Source organism: Megalobrama amblycephala, linkage group LG14, assembly GCF_018812025.1.
Source record: "Megalobrama amblycephala isolate DHTTF-2021 linkage group LG14, ASM1881202v1, whole genome shotgun sequence".
NCBI classification, from domain to species: Eukaryota; Metazoa; Chordata; class Actinopteri; order Cypriniformes; family Xenocyprididae; genus Megalobrama; species Megalobrama amblycephala.
In genome coordinates this window covers 10,145,553-10,168,480 of record NC_063057.1, presented here as the reverse complement: position 1 = coordinate 10,168,480, position 22,928 = coordinate 10,145,553, and the positions used below count along the sequence as shown (strand labels likewise).

The window sequence follows — 22,928 nt, the reverse complement described above, 5'->3', positions numbered from 1 at the left end:
CACTGGCTCTCTCAGCTGTTTTTTTTTTTCTTTTTTTCTTTTTTTTCTGGGCCATCTGAAAAAAGCTACTTTTGTGCAATTAATTAAATTTCATATTGGTTACAAGAATTATTTCAAGATATAGATAAAATGTTTCACAAAATTAGTTTTGTTTTCTTTCTTTTTTTCTGCCAGTCAGTGTAATAAGGGCTTACTTGTGTGTTGTGTTCTTGGTAAACATTTAAATGCTTTTGTAAAAGAGTATTAATTTTACAGAATCAAGTTTATTACATGATGTCATGCTAATAGACCTATACACTAATAGACAGTGTTTAGGACATTCACAGTTAGTTATCAGCGCTTTTATCTCTTCTCTGCAGGTGTTGGGCTTTGATGCTGTAAATAAAGTGGAGAGTTTCCTGTCTCCTGTAAGTCAAATGTATATGCGTGTGTCTGTGTGGAGGAGGAGTTCATCAGCGCTGACAGTTAGATGTATATGGAGAAAGTCATAAAAGCCTTGTCTGATTTGTCACTGAATTTGTTTGATGATTTCCTCTGTTGTGTCTAATAAGGTAACAGCGAGTGTGATTGGAGGGTGTTGGACCTCTTTCTCTCTCATTAAGGGGTGTGAGAGGATGCCTGTACTTCTGTATCATCAGTGCGGAGAAGCTTGAACTGGATGTTGAATTAATCAAGCAGAGAGAGATGGAGAGATACCTGACACTCATTTTACTGTCTTCAGTTTTAGTACTCATCACAGCTGGTAAGTACACAAGAAATTAAAGAGATTAAGTTATTTTTAGGAATGAAGGTGTCAGACAGATTTAATCACTTAAAATTAAACTATACTGTAATTTTTTTTTTTTATGTCTCTGTAATCATATTTGTCACAATATTTTGAATGTCCTCCTGTGTTTAACAGGCAATTTATCTCTTTCATTCTCTTTTGTCTTTCTTTCTCTCTCTCCAATTTATAAAGGGCTATAAATAAGTTTTACATGATGGTCTTTTTATTCATAATTTATTAATAATGTTAATATGTTAAAATTTATTAATAATGTTAGTATTTGTTATTTACAGAAACCAGAAGAGGCCATTTATTATTGTTTTTTTGTTGTTGTTTTTTGTTGTTGTTGCCTTGTCTTGTGATTGTAATTTAGTGTTGCATGTGATTTCAACATTGTAAATTTTGTCTCAATCTTCTGTCTCAAAAAAAAAAAAAAAAAAAAAAAAAAAGTATATTGATCACATTTTCTCAGGTTGCAAATGAGTTAATCGTGTCAAACCATGTCGTTCTATAACCATGCAGGCATCTTGGGCTGGGTGGCAGTAAAATTGATCACACATTTGGAGTTTTGATTTGATAAACATTGATTTGGAAATATTAGTTTGAGACATGTTAGCTTAAGTGAGTCCCATTAACATTTTTACAAAAAAAGAAACAAATGAATCGCTCATTCACAGTCCAGCAACATAAATGCTACATTATTTCAACTGTCATCTTAAGAAAATGAAGATCATGACAAACAAGACAGAAAAAAACCTTAAAGGCCATATTAGCCTCTTAAACAATACCAAGAGCTCAGCTGTAGAAGAACTGTATATAGAGGGGGAAAAATATATAAAAGGAATAGACCAGATTTAATATAGTTCAATCAACATCTTTTGTGGCATAATTTTGTTTACCACAGAAATAGATTTCTACTTGTCCTTCCTTTAAAAACAAACAAAAACAACAACAAAAAACACTGGGTTACAGTGAGACATTAGAGAATAGGGCCAATCCATAAACATTAAAATACTCATTGTCTCAATAATATAGAAACAAAATATGTGTTAACATGATTTTAGTGTGGAAAAAATTACTAACCTTTTCAGTGCAAATTTATATCCAGTTTTACAACTTTGTTTCCATGACAACGTAATGGTATAAATCCTGTAACAATGATTTAAAAAAATTTAGGATAATTGATGTAAGTGCTTTTATAAAATCATAATCTTCACATTTCTGTCTTTAACACTAGAACGGGGTCAAATTTACCCGTGGCTGTTTTTCAAATGTAGCTACATAACAGATTTTCAATAAAATATCCAAGTCTCCCAGTCATTGACTTTTACTAAAATTGTGTTATTCACAATCCCCTGTTGTTAAAAATTGTTTAGATAAAACCAGATTAAAAAACAGGGCATTTATACCTATAAGCCCCAGTGGATCAAATTTACTATATGCCTTCATGTTTGCGCTGTCATTTTTGTGTCGCTTATGTTTTAACTTTCCATATTCTACTGGCAATGCCTTTTACCCACTGAAATTGAGGTAATCAGTTTTAGTCACAAATGTCAAACCGATATTAGGCACTAAATGCCATGAGTGATGAGTGTTATTTTACCCAAAAAAATATTTCTAATGAAAAACCATTTTTACTGGTGTTGTTATCTTATTCAAATTATACATAAATAAACAAATAAATGATTAATTAGATGAAAATGTATGTTTGAATTGTGTTTGCAAACAGCGATGACATTTTTTTTGGGGGGCCAACTGAAGCCTACCTGGTTGCAGAAAATGACAGTTCTACAGTAGCAGTCTATGGAAGTCACAAAATAAAAGAATTTAAAAAGTTAATTTCGAGTTTATATCTCACAATTCTGACTTTTTTTCTCTCGCAAATCCTCAAGGAAAAACAGAATTGTGAGATATACTTGTTATTCTGTCTATCCCACAATTCTGACTTTCCCTCCATTAGAATTGTGATATAAACTCACAACTGAGAATCATAAAGTCCAAACTAGGAGATATAAACACACAAATGCAAGGAAAAAAGTCAGAATGTTATAGCATGTTTAAAACATTTATCTATGTAAAATGTTATAGGTTTGAATATTCTTTCATGCTGTAACTGCTATGCATGTCCCCCTATGAATTGCATAATGTGAATGTAGACTTATGGTTTACATCAAATGCGTGCTTTAATAGACTGACTAATCATTACAGGTTTCATCAGTCCAGTCTGTGACTTGCAAACATCTCCGTTTACCTGCATAGGGTGTTTTCAACGACAGTACTCTATAAAAATTATTATTATTATTATTATTATTATTATGTACATTCCGATTCTGACATCCAAAGGCACAACAAAACATTATTCTGCTATTCTGTGGATTTTTCACTTTTTTCCCCCTCCACCTGCTACCGCTGTTTTTCATTATTAATGTTGTAAAGGTATTCATAAAGATAATAAATGCACTGGAAAGTCAATTTAGGGGGCAAATATTGTCCGTTAATGGAAAAGGTGCAGTCTAAGTGGAAGAGAGGGGGTATGCAGAAGAATAAATGTCTAATTATTGTCTATTTAGGGTATTTTAGTAATTTAAATAACATGGGTTATCTTAATTAATGATATTTTATTATAATATTACACCACCCAAATCTATTTTTCCTTCAAATTTGCATTGTCATGCCTACAATATGTACATTTTCGCCGCTGGAGGTCAGTAACGCGGGTATGATGTCACTGATAGGCGACGTACGGACAAAGTCCTGGTTAAAAATTGCTTATTTCTCTGGATTTAAACATTCTTGGAAACATTTGGGATAATGTAAATAAGTACACAAGTCAACAAAATATATAACACTAGTGGTATATATATTCTAGTGGTCTTTAATCCAAAAATCCTACATATTGAACCTTTAAGAAGTGAGTCTGCTTAAGATGGCCTTGAACATAAAACTACAGGACAAAAACATAGTTGACTAATAATTATCATTTTATGGCTCTAGACATTACTTTGTGAAGACAGTGGCATAATACAGTGACATAATAAGTTTGTTTACCCATATCAAAACGGTAGACGTGTGCATGGGTAAATTTTACCCGCTGACGGTTTTAGGTATACAACCCTGGCGCATGTAGTGTTAAACCCTAATTTGTTTTGTTAATAAAAATAATAAAATAATAAAACATTTTTAAAATCAATATACCTAGGATGTTGTTTGAGCTCAATTTGTATTGAACTCTAAATATTATTTTAAATATTCAGACATATGTGTCCCATTTTGCCACTTGTCCCACTTTGTAATGCTATGAATTTGAACTCTCATCATCTCTCTAATTGTTTGTTTAATATTTAGACAGTGTGAATGTGAGACTGGTAAATGGTCACAGTCGCTGTGCTGGTAGAGTGGAGATTCATCATAGAGGTCAGTGGGGAACAGTGTGTGGTGATGACTGGGATATGACTGATGCTGCAGTGGTGTGTAGAGAGCTGGACTGTGGAGAACCTGTAGATGTTCTGGGTGATGCTCATTTTGGACCAGGATCAGGGCCAATCTGGATGAGTTTTGTCATGTGTTCTGGATCTGAGTCTACACTGAAGAACTGTGGATCATTAGGATGGGGTCAAAGCACCTGTGATCATAATAAAGATGCTGGAGTCATCTGCTCAGGTAAACTTTTACATATTCAAATTCATATCTTTGAAAGATTTTTTTGTGTGTGTGTGCTTTCATATTGACTTCTAATTTTTAAGAAGTTGATTTTAAAATGTTTATAATGTTTTAACATTATTTATTCATAATAAGACTAAAAATAATGGCCTTTAATTTCAAATAATTATCTTGAAGACCCATAAATAAGTCATGCTTTTGTTGATCTATGTTGTCTTATTTAGAAGTCAGGCTGGTTGGAGGTTCTCGCTGCTCTGGGAGGTTAGAGATACTTGATAATCAGTCGTGGGTTTCAGTGTGTGCTGCTGCCTTTGACCAGCAGGATGCAGAGGTTGTGTGTAGAGAGCTGGACTGTGGGGCTCCTGTACAGGTGCTGGGAGAAGATGCTTTTGGCAAAGAAGACGCTCAGTTGTGGACACAAGAGATTCAGTGCAGAGGAAATGAGTCTCAGATTCACCTCTGTCCAACATCACCATCACATGAAAACAATTGTTCTCATGACCAAAACATTGGTTTGCAGTGTACCGGTAGGAGTTCAAAGTACAACAAAGCTCATTTAATTTCATTTTTTCATAACATTTTACATTTACATTAGGTTTTTTTTTTTTTTTTAACATTCACAGACATAGTAAATGTGAGGTTGGTTGGTGGTCACAGTCGCTGTGCTGGTAGAGTGGAGGTTCATCATAGAGGTCAGTGGGGAACAGTGTGTGGTGCTGGTTGGGATATGGCTGATGCTGCAGTGGTGTGTAGAGAGCTGGACTGTGGAGAACCTGTAGATGCATTGAGTGATGCTCATTTTGGATTGGGATTAAAACCGATTTTTAGGATGAAAAATGCAATGTGTACTGGTTCAGAGTCTACACTTAAGAAATGTGGATTCATGCAACCAACTGAACCCGATGTGTGTCTTGATAAGAGCGCTCAAGTCATTTGTTCAGGTAAGCTAAAAATCCTGTCTTAATGTACAAAACAATTACACCAAAAGCAGTCATAATTACATATTTCATGACTATTTTCCACTTTCTTTCTTTTTTTTACTACATGAACTGTTAATTTCGGACTTTTATAATCAGGGACCTTGTTAAATATAAACTTTAGAAGCTTGTTTCTAACTCTACATTTTAATGTAATGTTTTAATGTAATGTAAAAGGATTTTTTAGACATTGTTGACATGAAAATGTGGGTGGATTTTTACAGTAACAATAACTATATACTGTTTTCTATATAAGCATCTTACTTTCAAGGTTTTTGTTGTACTGGGAAAACTTTTGCTGACATGTATAATGTTTTCATAGTAAATATTTTTTTTATTTCAGAAGATAAAGGAAAATGATTTCTCATTATATGATTGATGTATTGATTGACTGACTCATTATTGAAGTTCTATAACTTTAAATTTTGTTCTTTCCTGTGTTCTTTCAGGAGTCAGGCTGGTTGGTGGTTCTCGCTGCTCTGGGAGGTTAGAGATACTTGATAATCAGTCGTGGGTTTCAGTGTGTGCTGCTGCCTTTGACCAGCAGGATGCAGAGGTTGTGTGTAGAGAGCTGGACTGTGGGGCTCCTGTACAGGTGCTGGGAGAAGATGCTTTTGGAAAAGGAGACGCTCAGATGTGGACACAAGAGATTCAGTGCAGAGGAAATGAGTCTCAGATTCACCTCTGTCCAACATCACCATCACATAAAAATGCCTGTTCAAATGAAAATAATGTTGGCTTATTGTGTGCAGGTTTGAGCAATTTTTAAATAAACTGAATTCAAATTCCCAAAATCTACAGTAAATATTAGTTAATTTTATCATAGTTTTCTTTCTCTTTGTGTGATACTTTTTTTCCTCATTCTTTCCCTTTGTCCATATGTCTTTACTCTCTCTTTATTCATTTTATAGACATTATGAGAGTGAGGTTGGTTGGTGGTCACAGTCGCTGTGCTGGTAGAGTGGAGGTTCATCATAGAGGTCAGTGGGGAACAGTGTGTGATCTTGGCTGGGATATGGCTGATGCTGCAGTGGTGTGTAGAGAGCTGGACTGTGGAGAACCTGTAGATGCTTTAGGAGGTGCTCACTTTGGACCAGGATCAGGATCAATCTGGACAAATCGCAGTTTATGTACTGGATCAGAGTCTACACTGAAGAACTGTGGATCAGTAATTTGGGGTCTATATGACTGTGATCATACAAAAGATGCAGGAGTCATCTGCTCAGGTAAACTGCTCCAAACCCTGCCGTGTTTTTATATCACCGATAATCCACCTGTTTCAAAGGGATAGTTCAACAGAAAATGAAAATTCAGGCATCATTTACTTATGACTTTGTTCTGTGGAACACAAAATGTATTTTATTATCATTATTATTATTATTATTATTATTATTATTATTATTATTTTACTTTCGTTATATTGAAACGAGTGCCGGATATTCTGTAAAATTCCTTTTATGTTCCATGAAAGGAAGTCTGATTGACATGAGATTAAGCAATTTGATTATTTTACTCCGTTTACATTAATAAGTGGTGCTTTGTGGTAGACCATTAATGACAAGAATAACACATTTAGATAACAAACAAAATTGAAATGTTTGTTATCTCTTGCCGCTTCAGGTGTCAGGCTTATTGGAAACTCCAGCTGTTCTGGGAGAATTGAAGTTCTTGATGATCAGTCGTGGGTTTCAGTGTGTGCTGCTGCCTTTGACCAGCAGGATGCAGAGGTTGTGTGTAGAGAGCTGGACTGTGGGGCTCCTGTACAGGTGCTGGGAGAAGATGCTTTTGGCAAAGGAGACGCTCAGATGTGGACACAAAAGATTCAGTGCAGAGGAAATGAGTCTCAGATTCACCTCTGTCCAACATCCTTACACAAAAACAGCTGTTCAAATGATAATTACCAGGGGCTGTTCTGTGCTGGTGAGTTAAAAGAATATGATAGTAATATTATACCTTTTACTCATAGGGTACGTCTCAGTCAGCTCCCTAGTTCAGTAGTCAGAACACTGACCAGGGAGCCAGACATTTTAAGGGCTGTCTCAGTCACAAAATCCTTTTAATGCACTGGAATGTTTGCTCCCTAAAAATCCCACAATGCACTCCAAAAACCAGATGCTTCAGTTTTATGACACAAGCACCAAGTCATGTCAGCAGAAAATTAGTAATCAGTGTCCGAATGTATCGTGAGCCAGTGTGCTTTACAAGTGTTTGAATTTGTGTACACAATATACTGATACATGAACTAGTGTGCTTATGAAGATGTACTCATAATCTCTATCTGTATTTTTCTGTCACTTAGATAAAAAGAATGTGAGGTTGGTTGGTGCTAACAGTCGCTGTGCTGGTAGAGTGGAGGTTCTTCATAGAGGTCAGTGGGGAACAGTGTGTGATGATGGCTGGGATATGATTGAAGCTGCAGTGGTGTGTAGAGAGCTGGACTGTGGAGAACCTGTAGATGCTCCGGGTGATGCTCATTTTGTACAAGGATCAGGACCAATCTGGATGTATACTGTGTTATGTACTGGATCAGAGACTACACTGAAGAACTGTGGGTCATCAGGATGGAGCATACATAAGTGTACCCACCATTGTGATGCTGGTGTCATCTGTTCGGGTGAGTAATTTAACTGATTGCCCATGAATTTGTTGTGACCAATAATATTTTGTTTGGAAAACTGTAAATGTTTGTATGGTTATTTTATTGAACTATCAAGCATTTGATTTGTCTACTGTGTCATTCATGTAATATGAACAGGTCATAAACCTTCCAGACTGGTTAATGGATCTCACCTCTGCTCTGGGAGGTTAGAGATACTTGATGATCAGACGTGGGTTTCAGTGTGTGCTGCTGCCTTTGACCAGCAGGATGCAGAGGTTGTGTGTAGAGAGCTGGACTGTGGGGCTCCTGTACAGGTGCTGGGAGAAGATGCTTTTGGAAAAGGAGACGCTCGGATGTGGACACAAGAGATTCAGTGCAGAGGAAATGAGTCTCAGATTTCATTTTGTTCAACATCATCAACACACAAACACAGCTGCACCAGTGACAATAATGTGGGACTGATCTGTTCAGGTAAATTATAAATATTCAGTGTCTCTTCATTTGCAATTGATACAGTATGTCTTCTCTGTCAGCTGCATTATACATTATAACTTCTTTATTCAGGTTACACAGAGGCCAAACTGATGAATGGTTCAGACTCTTGTTCTGGAAGAGTGGAGCTTCGGTTCATCAATAAGTGGGGCACAGTATGTGATGCATGCTGGGATATGAGAGCTGCCAGTGTCCTCTGTAGACAGTTGAACTGTGGGATTGCTGTGTCTGTTGTGGGATCAGACTGGTTTGGAGAGGGAAGTGGTGAAATCTGGGCTGATGTGTTTGATTGTGACGGGAATGAAACAAAACTCTCAGAATGTTCCATCTCTTCATGGAGTCGAGCTGAATGTTCTCATAGACGAGATGTTGGAGTCATCTGCTCTGGTAAACTTACTTGACACAGAGAGCATTATGCTACTGGAAAAATCTATAATATCTGAAATCTTTTTCACTGTGTCCTAACACAATTCTTATTTTAGTAAAATATCAGATCTTCTCCTCAGATTCCTCTCTAGCTATTCATGATGGTCTGGTGCGGTTGTCTGGAGAGAGACAGTGTGAGGGGGAGGTGGAAGTTTCCATCCATCAGGTCTGGAGGAGAGTTCTGCTGGACTCCTGGAGTCTCACTGAATCCTCTGTGGTCTGCAGACAGCTGGGATGTGGCTCTGTGCTGAACTTCTCCGGCTCCTCTTCATCCAGTCCTGAACACAGTCATGAGTGTGTGACGGGCTTCCAGTGCTCTGGGAGTGAAGCTCATCTGGGGAACTGCAGCTCTCCACAAACTCTCAACTGCAGCTCCACACAACAGCTGTCAATCACCTGCCTTGGTGAGAAGAGCAACATCTGGGCAGATTCTTCAGTTGTTAGTGATCACTAATGTGTTTCTCTTTCTCTGAATATCAGGTCGCGGGTCCATCAGGCTGGTGGGTTCTGGGGGAGACTGTGCAGGGAGGCTGGAGGTTTTTCACAGCGGCTCATGGGGGACAGTGTGTGATGACTCCTGGGATATTAAAGATGCCCATGTGGTGTGCAGACAGCTGCAGTGTGGAGTGGCCCTCAGTAACCAGCAGGTACCAGCCTGGTTTGGTCCTGGTTCTGGACCCATATGGCTGGATGAGGTGGAGTGTGAGGGGAATGAGACGTCCCTGTGGAGCTGCTCTTCTCCAGGCTGGGGAAAACATGACTGTCAACACAAGGAGGATGTAGGAGTCGTGTGCTCAGGTAAATAGTACTCAGTTGTGAAAATTGTTATTCAGTAACATTTACAATATAAATTTTATCTTTTTAAAATCTTTTTAATTTAATCTTTTTGGGTTATTTCAGTCATTCGTATATATGTAACATCCAGTGGTTGAAATGAATAGGGTTGGATGAAAGCTGATATAGCGTTCATGTTTCCATCTAGAGTCTAAAGAGATCAGGTTAACTGATGGCTGTGAAGGGAATTTGGAGGTTTTCTACAATGGATCCTGGGGTAATGTGTGCTGGAACAAGATGGACAGAGACACAGTGAGTCTGATCTGTCAGGAGCTGAACTGTGGAAGATCTGGTGTTTTGTCTGATTCTACAACAAGACTGGAATCAGCTCGTAACTGGCTGGATGAAGTGAAATGTCGACCACATGATTCAAATCTGTGGCAGTGTTCATCTTCACCCTGGGGAGAGAATGACTGTGGTGAAGATGAAGTGGCCAAAATCACCTGTTTGGGTAAGACTGATTATATTTTCCATTTCTAAAAATACAGAAATCTGTTAAGATTACTGGGCATATATATATATATATATATATATATATATATATATATATTTAGGGATCTTAAATTTAATGCATTAACTCATGCAAATCATTTTTTTTTTCGGTTTAAATATTTAACGCAACATCCTCTTTTTTTTCTTTTAGCTAACGTTTTGCACTTGAATGGACAAAAACACAAAATTATGTCAAAATGCCTGATAAATCTGCTGCTGTCTGTCATTAATGTTAATCAAACAAAAGAAAAAGAGAAATCATGCACTGCTCTTGACTGAATAACTTTTATAGCTTTAATAAGGATTAATCTATATTTAATTTATAATTTATGCAGTGAACAATGTAAAGTGTTTGATAACTTTATTCATTTTTTGTATATTTCCTACCTGTTAGATCAAATGTCTAAAATATACTGTCTTTATGTTGTTTCTACATTAATTTGGAGATGAAATGTGAAATTATTACAATATGAAAATATACATTAAAAACTTTAATGTTAGGTGCAATTAATCACGATTAATTACAAAAAAAAGTGTTTTTAATCGATTGACAGCACTAAATTAAATTAACTTGTGATTACAGAACAGGAGAGTCATGAGTCTCCTAGAAGCTCTTTGTCATGCTCCACATCTCCACATCAGAGACAGTGTTCAGGTAAATTAATTTGACGTAGAAGAACATAAAAATCATAACAGCCATTTGTGATGAATGCTAGTAATTTTGTTTGAGGGGAACTAAGAGGAATTAATCTCACACACCACACACACTGTAGGTGTCGCTGTTCTGACTGAACTCTGTTGGCCAATAATGTGTCTACTTGTCTGTGGATTTTAGAACGTCTTCCTCTCAGACTGAGTGGAGGGGAGGGCCGGTGCTCTGGGAGGCTGGAGGTGTATCATAACGCTGTGTGGGGCTCAGTCTGTGATGATCTGTGGGACATCGGCGATGCTCAGGTGGTCTGCAGACAGCTGGGTTGTGGAGCAGCACTGAGGGCTGATGGGAATTCAGTCTTTGGTGCTGGTGAAGGTGTTGTGTGGCTGAACAGAGTCGAGTGCAGAGGGAATGAGATTCACCTGTGGGACTGTCCTCTCTCCCTGAAGAACCACACTGACTGCTCCAACAAAGATCACGCTGGACTCACCTGTGCAGGTCACTGGAAACACTGAACAATATTAGTAATTTTTACATAATTTTAGTACTATTAATATTTGTGTATTTGCATGATTTTTTAATGTGTTTTTGTCTGTTTTGACAGATTTGTCAGTGTCCTCTACTCCTGCCACAACAACATCATCTTCTCCTCCAGTTTCTCAGACAGTGAGCTCAACATCAGTCTCTCATTCACAAACTCCTCCATCTCTCTCTGTGCTTGTGATTGTACTGGGAGTTGTGCTCTTACTGCTCTTAGTGCCACTGCTTATACTGATTCAGCAGAACAGAGTGATGAGGAGAGGTAGGAGAGATCCAGAGACTGTCATATTGTGTCTTATTCAGTGTGTGATCAGTCATGTGTTGTGAACTGACAGCAGGTTTGTCTCTCTACACTCACAGCTCTCTCTAAGAGGAGACACAGGAGCACGACTGAGGCCATTTATGAAGAGCTTCATCGCAGACCCACAAACAGACACCGTCTCTTCACTCAGAGGGGTGAGTAAGTGTCAGATTGTCTGATTTGTAGAGATCAATAAGGTAATCACTTTATTCATAGAGGTGAGTAGAGTAAATTACATTGATCCCTTTGTGGAACTTTTGTGTGTTCTCTGAAATGATGCAGTGTTAGTGTTGTGATTCAAAGGATTTTGGCTGATTTACAGTTGTTAGTGTGTCTGATGGATCAACTTCTCCATAACAGGAAGTGTCCTTTCTGAAGAACAGCATTCTGGGTATGAAGATGCTGATGAGCTTCTTTCAGGTTAGACGACTCAAATATAAACCAATATAACTCAAATCTTATCTGCTACATACAGAAATGAATGGATGTTTAATTAACCTGCTAAGTGAATGTTTTTATCTTAACTGTTTAAATTATATAAATCTAAAAACATAAATTTACTGACTCCTTTTTTTCATCTATTCTGCAGTAGGAGCCACTCCTGACTATAATGATGTCATCACCATTGATGGGCCAAAAGGTCAGTGACTTTAACTGATTTCACTAAATTAAATGAACTATTAGGCTTCTGAATAGTAAAATCAGTTTTTCTTTATTTCATCTTTTCTGTTAACTCATTTAGAAGATCAGCAAATCACACCTGAGAATTATGATGATATAATCACTGTTGGACTGAGACCTTCTGATACAGGTTTATTTCTTTAACAATATAGATTTATATGCATTTTAATTATATATATATATAATATAATATATACTGTTTTAAAATCCCAAATTTTTATACATTTAATGGATGCATTTTATTTTTTTATTTTTCATTTCATTTGTCTATTTTCTCTATTCCAGAAAACTATGACGATGTCATCATTGTACGACAATTCTCCAATGATAAAGCAGGTGTGGGTTTGAAATTGCTCTCAAATTTCTCAAGTTTTTTTGTTTGTTTGTCTTCAAATTATATTGTCATATAAACTCATGTAATTAATAATCGAAACATTTATATTAGATGGTGTTCAGGAGGACTATGATGATGTGAAGAATGTCAAGGAGTATATGAGTGACGTGATTGGTACGTTACTAACACCTTTTTACCTTACACTGAATTTTTTTAAGTTTTTATAAATGCTTCATACTGCTAATATCAATTTATGTGATCTTGATAGCTCATTTCACTTGACTGCAAATACTGATGTTCATTTATAATACTTTTTAAAGCATATATTGATAAATTAATTTGCTCTTGTTTTCTAAAAACAGGCTATGATGATGTGGAGGAGCCAGAAAAACCAGGAGGGACTGTATAATTCAAACCACACCCACTGCCTCAAATCCTTTCAAGTGATTTGAAACATTTCTATGATATAGATTTGGCAATTTTAAGGGGAAAAAAATCCTAACATTTAGTTTTGTATATAATTATCTCATTGCTTCACCATTTACCTTTCACTCTCCCAGTCTTTAACATTTTACAGCAACTTAAAAATATCATTCTTAAAAAATATCAAAATATATTTCTTTTGAATGTGTAGAACCACTGATGGTGTACACAATATTTTGCTAAAGATCATTGGAATGTGCTTTGGGAAATAAGTTTACAAACAGCAGCTGTGGTCAAGGATCTTTACCTCTTTAAAGAGTCACAAAGAATGTAAAGACTCTTTGAACTGAGCAGAAGAGCTTGTTGCTCACTTTATGTCCTGCACAGGGTTTTTGTCAGACAAACACAGCATGCATATGTTTGATTTATGTAACTGTTTTATGTATGTTTTATATTTGTGTCCAATTTTATTGCTGGTTTGAATTGAATTTAAATGTTTTCTGTTTAGCATTTCAAATCAGACTGACTATGTTCATGGATATTATGTCATTATTATCATCATTATTGTGAAACTGGGGAATGTTGCAAAACATTTTGTTTCAACAAAAACTTTTTTTCATTTAAAATTCAATAAAAATCTATGAAATATTGTTTACTGTTATTCAGGAGTAGTTTGATGTGTCTCTCTGTCTTAGTGTTTTTCGTCAGCAGTTATCAGTGCTTGTGTCTGACTTTGGTGCTGTATGTACTCTGAAGTGTTTCCCACATTCACTCTGTTTTCTTCAGAATTGCCAAGAGAGTTGATGAAAAGTTTGTGCTGAAGTTCAGAGCAGAGGAAGATGAAGAACTGTGAAAATCCTACTGATGTCCACAGTCGTCACACTCACCAGTGCAGGTATTTTTACCTTCAGTTAAAGGGCCAGACAGTTCCTTTCAACATATTACATTAAAGTAGTTTAGTATTTAACATAATGATCTTCCTTTGTACCATCAATGCATTGTGTAATATTTAATTTCTCTTGGTTTGATTTATATAAATTGTTTATATTTCCTTACTGATATTTATTGAATTAATTAAAGGAAGCAAAAGATTTGTTTCTGATTTTTTTTTTTTTTTTTTTTTTTTTTTTTGTAATTGCATGAAATGGTCTTGTGGTTTGATGTGTTATAATATTATAAATGCATGTTTTATGACTTCATATTAATTGAGTGAAATGCAAAAGTGATTTTTCACAGCAGTCTTGTGTGCAGGCAGTGTGAGGTTGGTTGGAGGTCACAGTCTCTGTGCTGGTAGAGTGGAGGTTCAGAGACACAGTGAATCTGATCTGTCAAGAGCTGAACTGTGGAAGATCTGCCAGTGAACCCAGATATTCAGTGGCCTGAGATCTGCTCCTAATTGGTTAGATCGTCTTAAATGTCGAAAACATGACAAAACATTGTGGCAGTGTCCATCTTTACCCTGGGGACAGAACAACTGTTATGATAATGAGGTGGCCAATATCACTTGCTTTGGTAAGACTTAATTTAATGATTTAATCATGATTACATTTCTTGATTTTAGGGTGTTAATGAGATCAGTAATATATGAATGCCTAATTGCTTTTTCTTCAAACATATACTTGTGAATTATCTATCTAAGAGATCACTGATGAGTCTACACATGTATGATGTGTACATGTTAGATCATGTTCCTCTCAGACTGAGTGGAGGGCCGGTGCTCTGGGAGGCTGGAGGTGTATCATAACGCTGTTTGAGGAGATCCATTACAGGCCCACTAATCAACACACTGGGTGATTATTATTATTGTTATTATTATTAATGACGAAACATTTTATACTGCAGGTGTGAATAGTCAAAGTGATGAAAGTATTTTAGTTTTATTTTATTTTACCATGCTGACGTTTAATAATTCTACAGGTCTTTTTGACAGTTAAAGTGAAGAAATGTTAATCTTGTTAGGCTTCCTGCTTTTAACCACAGAATTCAGCAGTGAAAACCACAGCGCTGTGTTTGTGCTGCAGTCAGTGAGAGAGCACACAGGTGTTAGTGTGAGAGGAGGTTTGACGAAGGGTAGACAAACATGTCAGAATTTCTGAACTTATTTATTAATGCAGTTCATCATTTGAACAACATTTTGGTTGATTTTACACTGTAAGAAAAAAAAAAAAGTAGAAAAATGGAAAAGTTGCTGGTAATTTTCTGCCAGGAAAGTATCTTTCATTTTTACAGAAAATTCCTTCATATTAACACAATACATTGTGCATGTTTTAACTGACTTTTATAAGAGCACATGCTTTATTTTATGCTTTATTTTCATTGATGCAGACAAAATGGATAAAGACTCTCCAGAGGAGTATGATGTCATCTCTGATATACACGATTGTGAGAATATTCCATACTAAAATTATTACTTCAACATAAATAGGAGAGCAGATATCACTTAGTGCTTGTTTAGAGACAGTGATGTTATCTCTGTATTTTGACACAGATCGCACAAATGAGACCTATGATGACGCCACAACCATGAGAGAAGATGATTTTTACAGTCTCGTTTTTCACTGTTCGTTTAAGCATGACGCAGATTTATATAATATCTGCTGTACATCTTTAGAAGAAAAACTGAAGAATTATGATGATGTCATCATCAATGAAATGTTGGAGCTGTAAGGGAGTCTGAGGGGGTTTCAATCAGACGTGTCTTATTATGTTCACCTCTGGCAACCAATCTCATCTAAAACAAATCATTTGTTCATCATCTTACTTATTTTCATTTACTCTCAGCTCAAGTAGTCACCAGCTGGTGGCGCATATCTAAATTATGATTATATTACAAAATATATAGGCCTATACAGATTAATAGTGTCTAAACCTTTTCATTCAATCAGGAGAAATGCAAAGGACTCTTTGTCTCCTTGTTCTGATTTTATGTCTCATTACTTCAATAGAGAAACTTTAACAAATATTATTTTAGTAATTGTCGTATTTCGAGCACCTTCCATTGGCGAGGGGTTCGGTTCATTCCCCCCAGAAGCCGCTTCCACTGGTGCTGAATTGTACCGGTCGCTGTCCATGGTGCTGGAGGAGTGTCCGCTCTGCAGTTGTCATGGAAACAAGTGACCAATCAGACGAACCAAAAAAATGTAATCATATCGATGGGCTATTGCTTAAACCTTAAAGAAGTATATCAAATATTATTTTAACGTAAATATGAAAATATGAAATGTAAGAGCATTAACTCTGTATTGAGCTTCTACTGTGTAATTAATACCTCTGATCATGTTCTGTCATTTGTAATTAATTTCAGTGAAGTAAATGGTAAAGTGTGCTAATTACAGTATATACACATCAGCACATGTGTCTTGAGGTCTATGCATAATTTCCTAAGGAAAGTGCGACCCCCTTCAATAAAAACCAACCAAACAAAAAACAAACAAACAAAAAAACTCAAATAAAGAGAGTGCCCATCATCATCATCTTTTATCTTCTGGAAATATAGTACAACGATATTGCAGTGCTTAATGTATTCCTCCAGTTGTAATATTTAAAATGTAATGATAATTGATTAAAAAAAACTTTTTTTGTGTGTGTCCATGATTGAGTTTCCATTATCATTTTTCATATAATGATGATAACATTTCCCTGCAAGTTTCAAAAATCATCTGAAGTATCTTAGCATTTGCAGGGGAACAAAACCCCTGAATCTGAAGTAGGAATATCATACTAGCAATATCGATGCGGTAAACTCTCAATAGAATTTATTTGAACTAAAAAAAATAAATGAATAATAAAAATAAAAAATTATTAACGAGTGTATTGTTTTGACGAAAATGATTGCGGTCCCTTTAATTGCTGTTACGCAGGTGATGTGATGTGGCGTATGTGATTGGTTGAGTTAAGTTTACAGACTAGGATGACGGAAAGCTGTAGCTGTTTAGCAAAATAAAAATATTCGTGCGATTTATAACATGTATGCTCATTGCAAGAAAATGTAAGTTATATCCTGTCTAAACACACACACACACACACACACACACACACACACAAAAAACATTGATGAGATGACCTATGACCACACTGTTGTTGTTTTTTTAACTAACCTACCCAATAGATTAAACAAGAATGAGGGAAGTACTAAGATATTGAGAGTTTCTGTTTATCATGCTAAATTATGTTTGTGTTTTGGGAACACTATTGTTATAATTGCCTTTGTTGCTCTGTTTCAGCGCAAATACTGCTCCAGATATGAATGAGGTTCTTACAGGTTTGAGAACTCTTTATTTATTTATTTTTAAGTCATTACTGTCATAGGTTTGTTAAAGCAATTTTGATGCTTGATGCTTCACTATGATTTCAGTTTCAAGCTGTTCAAACCAACTGCAACATTAGAGTTCATATAGCCTTGGCATATAGACAGACAAAATATCCATGGTGGTAGTCTGTATAATGACAGTTCAGACTCATCCAGCTCGTACCACTTGTGTAATTTCAGTCATATTTTACGATCTTTTACTGCCATCTTGTGGATACAGGTGAATTGGGACAACCGTGGGTTCAGGTAAACCATACGTTATGGGGCCAAAATGTATGAAGGTAAATCAGTAGCAAAACTCGATTTGAATTTGAGAATTTGTGATATTAATATTCGTATTTGTAAGTTGAAGTTTACATTCACATCTCTGATTGTCAAAGACAATCCGAATCTGTTTTAAATCCGAAGTTGCAGATAAATAGTTACAAATGTGTAAAATGACGTTCACATAAACAAAATGACAGACAAAATTGTGTAGCCTACGACATATTTACTTTTGCACTTGACTTCAATTTCGCTGTACAACCACAAGTTGGCACTTACAGCTTCTCAGAGTTGTAAACACAGATCAGATTGAGAGAGTAGAGATGGGGTGGGGCTGGGCTGGGAATGAAGCCATTCTATTGGTTGATGCCTGACCAATAAAACTGAGATGAATGTTATGAATTTTGTATGAATATTCAACATAACCTATATAATAATAATAATAATAATAATACATAAATAAATAAAAAAAGGCCTATTCATATATTTTTTAAATTTCAGAACTGCAAAACACTGCAGTGCAGAAGCTGACCTCCACTGATGAGAAACCATGGTGGTCAGGATACAGCGGACGATTCACTGTCCTCCCTGCTCCTGCATCGGACCACACACTCTGCTGAAATGTAACGGTTATACAGTAATGCTCATTCTATGTAATTTCTTTTTTATTAACAAATGGTCTGCATCAATACTTATTAGTACTTATTAAGACAAATGCTTTGACTAGCACTGTCAGTGTCAGGCACGGGAAAACGTCTCAGGTTATGTACGTAACCATGGTTCCCTGAGAGGGAACGAGATGCTGCGTCAAACGCTGTGGGAACGCCTCTGCATGATTGTGTCATGAAGCACATGTGAAATCATAGGTGGGTGACGTCATGACCAGGAAAATATAAAGCACACTTGAACCAAACAGCAGGAAATTAGAATTTTTGTCCACACAAAACTTGTATTTGGAACAATCGTTTTTATTTTGCACCATAACAAATCTTTATTTTATGAAAACTGGTTTCAATATAACATTTCTTCCATATTGGACATGATGGACGACTATGGTAATGTTCTCAATTACAGTGATTTTTGTTTAAAACATGGGTTTGTATGTCATCCTAAAGAGTTTTACAATGTTGTAAATGCCATACCAAAAAACATGGTATTATTAGTAAAAGCGATTCTTTCACATTACTCTGTGACATTCTCTCTCCCATCTCCTTGTCTGGGTGAATTGTTTATTAGGGATCATAAATGTAACAACAAGCATATAAGAAGTGTTTTCATTGATAAACTTCATCCAAATAGAATTAAATGATATTATGTTTTCAAAGATTTTAACCCTAAAGAGGTGAAGGAAATGAGAATGAATTATCTTACCTTTCCAAGTCTCCCTAAAATGAAAGAACTTCATTTTAAAATAATAAATGACATATACCCATCTAAAGATTTCCTCAAATCAAAATTTGACATTGGAGAAAACTCTTGTCAATTCTGTGAAATTGATATTGAAACCACTGAATATATACATTTTTTATTGTAATTACTCAAAGTTATTTTGGACTCAATTGTGCAGGTAAATGTCATGTATAATTACATGTAAAACCCCATGAATACAAACAAGTTTGGTGTACTTAAGAAAGATTGTTCACAACATTACTTGATTAACAACCTTTTCCAAGTTGCTAAATACTTCATTCATAAGTGTAGATTTCTGAACCCCCCCCCCATCCTTTCCTCACTTTTCTAATGAACTTAAAATTTTTGCTGTTTCTCTTGATGCCCTTTCAAATGAAAAAGCTACAGTTGCCAATTTCTTCAGTGAACTAAGTGCCCTATAACTCCTTGCTACAATATATATATTTTTTTATTTTTTTTATTTTTGTTCTTCATTGCCCTTTACGATTATACATTTTATGTAAAACTTCACTGTTACATATTGTAATTGCAACTATGTCTGCCTTTGAGAATTGTTAATTGTTAATATTGTTTGTTCAATGCCTATTTTGTATGTGTTTATTTGCTATTAAGTAAAAAAAAAAAAAAAAAAAAGCATTAGCTTCTGATAGGTCGAAGCAAGTTGGTCACAGGCAGCAGGGAGTATGGTAAAGTAATGCAGCGTCTTGTTCCCTCTCAGGGAACCATGGTTACGTACATAACCTGAGACGTTCCCTTTCAAGGGAACTCACACTGCGTCTTATCCTGTGCGAATTGGCCATTAATGTTACAGACGTCCTGTGGTAAAATTACATTACTTCATCTCCCCATGTAAAACTAATCCCGTCCGAATAGGGCTAATCTTATGCAATGCGGTCAGATATGTTTTCGGGAAAGGATCAAAACATAACCGTATTACTTTAATTTAACATGAATAGTTAGTATGTTACTACCTTGAAGCTGAAAACAATAGCAATGTTTCTTTTGGTAACTGATGATAATTGCGCTCTGCTCTCACGTTCTTCGCACGCGCGACCAAGTGTAGTGTGGCTGCACGGCTCCCTCTGTTGGTGAAAATAATCACTACACGATTGCTCCAATAACCAGCAGGTTGCTGTACGCTGGTCGGATTTTTTGCAATGTTTTTGCGGGTTATTTTGAACGAGCTATGAAACGGGGACATTTCCGGGGACAGCTCTAGTCAGGGACGGAGCACCAAAAACCGGGACTGTCCCCGGAAAACAGGGACGTCTGGTCACCCTAGCATAGGGAGCAATGACATTTATTTCCTCAAGATCCATAAAAGTACTAAAAACACTAATCAGAACATGAACATCTAAATCAGTTCATGTGAGTACAGTGGTTCAATATTAATATTATAAAGCGATGAGAATATTTTTGGTGCGCCAAAAAAAACCAAAATAACGACTTATATAGTGATGGCCGATTTCAAAACACTGCTTCATGAAGCTTCTGAGCACAATGAATCAGCGTATCGAAGCACGATTCGGATCGCGCGTCAAACCGGCAAACTGCTGAAATCACGTGACTTTGGCGCTCCAAACAGCAGATTCAATACAAAAGATTCATAACGCTCCGATGCTTCCTGAAGCAGTGTTGTGAAATCGGCCATCACTATATAAGTCGTTATTTTATTTTTTTGCCGCACCAAAAATATTCTCGTCGCTTTATAATATTAATATTGAGCCACTGTACTCACATGAACTGATTTAAATATGTTTTTAGTACATTAATGGATCTTGAGAGAGGAAGTGTCCATTGCTCCCTATGCAGGCCTCACCGAGCCATCGGATTTCAGCTAAAATAACTTAATTTGTGTACGAAGGTCTTACGGGTGTGGAACGGCATGAGGGTAAGTAATAAATGACAGAATTTTCATTTTTGTGTGAACTAACCCTAAAGAACCAATTCAAAAGATTCATTAGGGAATCGGAATTTTTGAAACATGACATGATTCCCGGAATTATTGCCAGGAAAATGTTTATCTAGTCATTTTACTGCAGTCAATTATTTATGAGTAAAACTGTACTGGAACAGACAACAGTAGGCGATTTTTACTGTGGCTCGTGTCAAAGTCAGATTAGTCTGGAGAAGCCATACAGAGCGAAGTACCTATTCACCAGAAGTTTGTCATCTCGTAGTCTTAGACACCCACAGGAATAGATAGGTATTGAAGTAATAAACAGTGCAGCTGCAAGCTTGGTCTAGCTCCTGTATCACGATGAACTGTGTATGTAGTCAAAGGGATACTTTGATGTCTCAAATTTTTAAAGAAAATGCTCTTTTCTGACACTCTTTTGTGTAATAATGTTTAGGCCTGTGCAATTGTAGAAAATGACAAGCACTGTATACTTCTGAATATATTACAGTAATTAAAATGAATATTTAAAACAGTACAATCTTTAAAACAGTACATTTGATTTATGTACTAATATTTTTAAACATGAACTCAAAGCGTGAAACATTAAGTCATGAAGCAGTTAGTTATCAGTGTTTGTATTTTTATATCTGCAGGTGCTGTGCTTTGATGCTGTAAATAAACTTGATTCCTGTCCCTGAAATCAGTTTCCTGTATGACTTTGTCTCTCCTCTATCTTGTATATTTTTCCCCGGTTAAGTGTCTCTATAAGGTGGAGGAGGAGTCCTGTTCATCAGTGCTGACGTGCTTTTAATAAATATGGTGAGAATCATAAATACGTCTTCTGATTTGTCACCGAAGCTTTTTGATGATTTCCTTTCTTTTGTCTAATAAGGTAAAAGTGACTTTGATTGGCTTGTTGTTTGGCGGTTGTGCAGCCTTCTGTCTCTCTCGAATCTTTCACTTCTGAGTTGATGTGTGTGTGTGATCAGTGAATATGGAGAGCTATCGAACACTCATTTTTTTGTCTTCTGTGCTCAGACTCGCCACAGCTGGTACGTACACACTCAGGATCATTATGTGTGAGTTAATGTTGTAGTGATGAACTCTGTGTTAGTTTTATGAAATGGCCATAATATAAGTTCCACTTTTGTATGTGTAATATTTGAATTAATATAAAGATTAATTTACTTATTTCATGGTCATTTTCTCTGTTCCTCTGTTTTGCTGACTTAAAGTCTGTTGTTGTTCATCTTCTCTCACTGTGCACTGTATATCAATCATTCTGTATCTTGTCCACAGAAAACGTGACGCTGGTGGGTGGTAATAATTCCTGTGCTGGTAGATTGGAGGTTTATTATAGTGGAGAATGGGGAACTGTGTGTCATGATTATTGGGATTTGAGAAACACTGCAGTGGTGTGTAGAGAGCTCGGTTGTGGCGATACTTCAAATACAATGCGTGCTGCTCACTTTGGACCTGGATCAGGAAAAATCTGGATGGATGATGTGAGATGTAGTGGATCAGAGTCCTCAATATTTAAATGCTCACAAAAGAAAATGGGTGACCATAACTGTAGACATAGTGAAGATGTTGGATTGATCTGCTCAGGTAGGTTAATTTTCTGCCTAGATTTCATTATTGAATGTATTTGGTGTATTTATCAGTAGAATTTAAAATTAATGTTCAAAAATCATAAATAGTGCAGACCAACGAGTTTTTTTAACACAGTTTAACCAGAACTGAGCTATGGGCTCAATGTTATATCAATCATGACCACTATCTATTCTATGGCTATCTATTCTCATGATATCAAAGACAAAATGGAGTTAATATAGTTTTTAAATGATCACTTCTGAGACTAAATGGTA

General features: G+C 36.1%; 1 protein-coding gene and 1 long non-coding RNA gene across 7 annotated transcripts in view; both read left to right on the top strand.

Moving 5' to 3' along the window:
• Positions 1-335: 335 nt before the first annotated feature.
• The window catches only part of LOC125245419 (scavenger receptor cysteine-rich type 1 protein M130-like), a 48,422-nt gene continuing 25,829 nt past the window's right edge, over positions 336-22,928 (top strand). For 2 of the 5 annotated variants that reach the window (XM_048156000.1, XM_048155997.1), the window contains exons 1-12: positions 4,336-4,426; positions 4,651-4,953; positions 5,050-6,155; positions 6,315-6,629; positions 7,024-7,323; positions 7,703-8,017; positions 8,159-8,473; positions 8,567-8,881; positions 9,001-9,324; positions 9,401-9,718; positions 9,903-10,205; positions 10,830-10,901. In XM_048156000.1, coding sequence (XP_048011957.1) covers positions 6,038-6,155; positions 6,315-6,629; positions 7,024-7,323; positions 7,703-8,017; positions 8,159-8,473; positions 8,567-8,881; positions 9,001-9,324; positions 9,401-9,718; positions 9,903-10,205; positions 10,830-10,901 — 2,695 coding nt within the window. In that variant the 5' untranslated portion in view covers positions 4,336-4,426; positions 4,651-4,953; positions 5,050-6,037. Of the gene's footprint in view, positions 408-551; positions 743-4,111; positions 4,427-4,650; positions 4,954-5,049; positions 6,156-6,314; positions 6,630-7,023; positions 7,324-7,702; positions 8,018-8,158; positions 8,474-8,566; positions 8,882-9,000; positions 9,325-9,400; positions 9,719-9,902; positions 10,206-10,829; positions 10,902-11,081; positions 11,397-11,502; positions 11,701-11,798; positions 11,895-12,099; positions 12,160-12,328; positions 12,380-12,481; positions 12,551-12,705; positions 12,757-12,865; positions 12,929-13,116; positions 13,816-22,928 lie in introns of those variants that run through there. The other 3 variants (XM_048155999.1, XM_048155998.1, XM_048156001.1) reach the window with 3 other exon arrangements.
• Positions 17,050-21,855, top strand: LOC125245470. 2 transcript variants are annotated; one of them, XR_007179544.1, is made up of 4 exons: positions 17,050-17,165; positions 17,401-17,438; positions 18,252-18,373; positions 21,714-21,855. It is a non-coding gene; the product is annotated as an uncharacterized LOC125245470 (long non-coding RNA). The 2 variants fall into 2 exon arrangements; XR_007179543.1 differs by lacking the exon at positions 21,714-21,855 and having other exon boundaries at positions 18,252-20,497.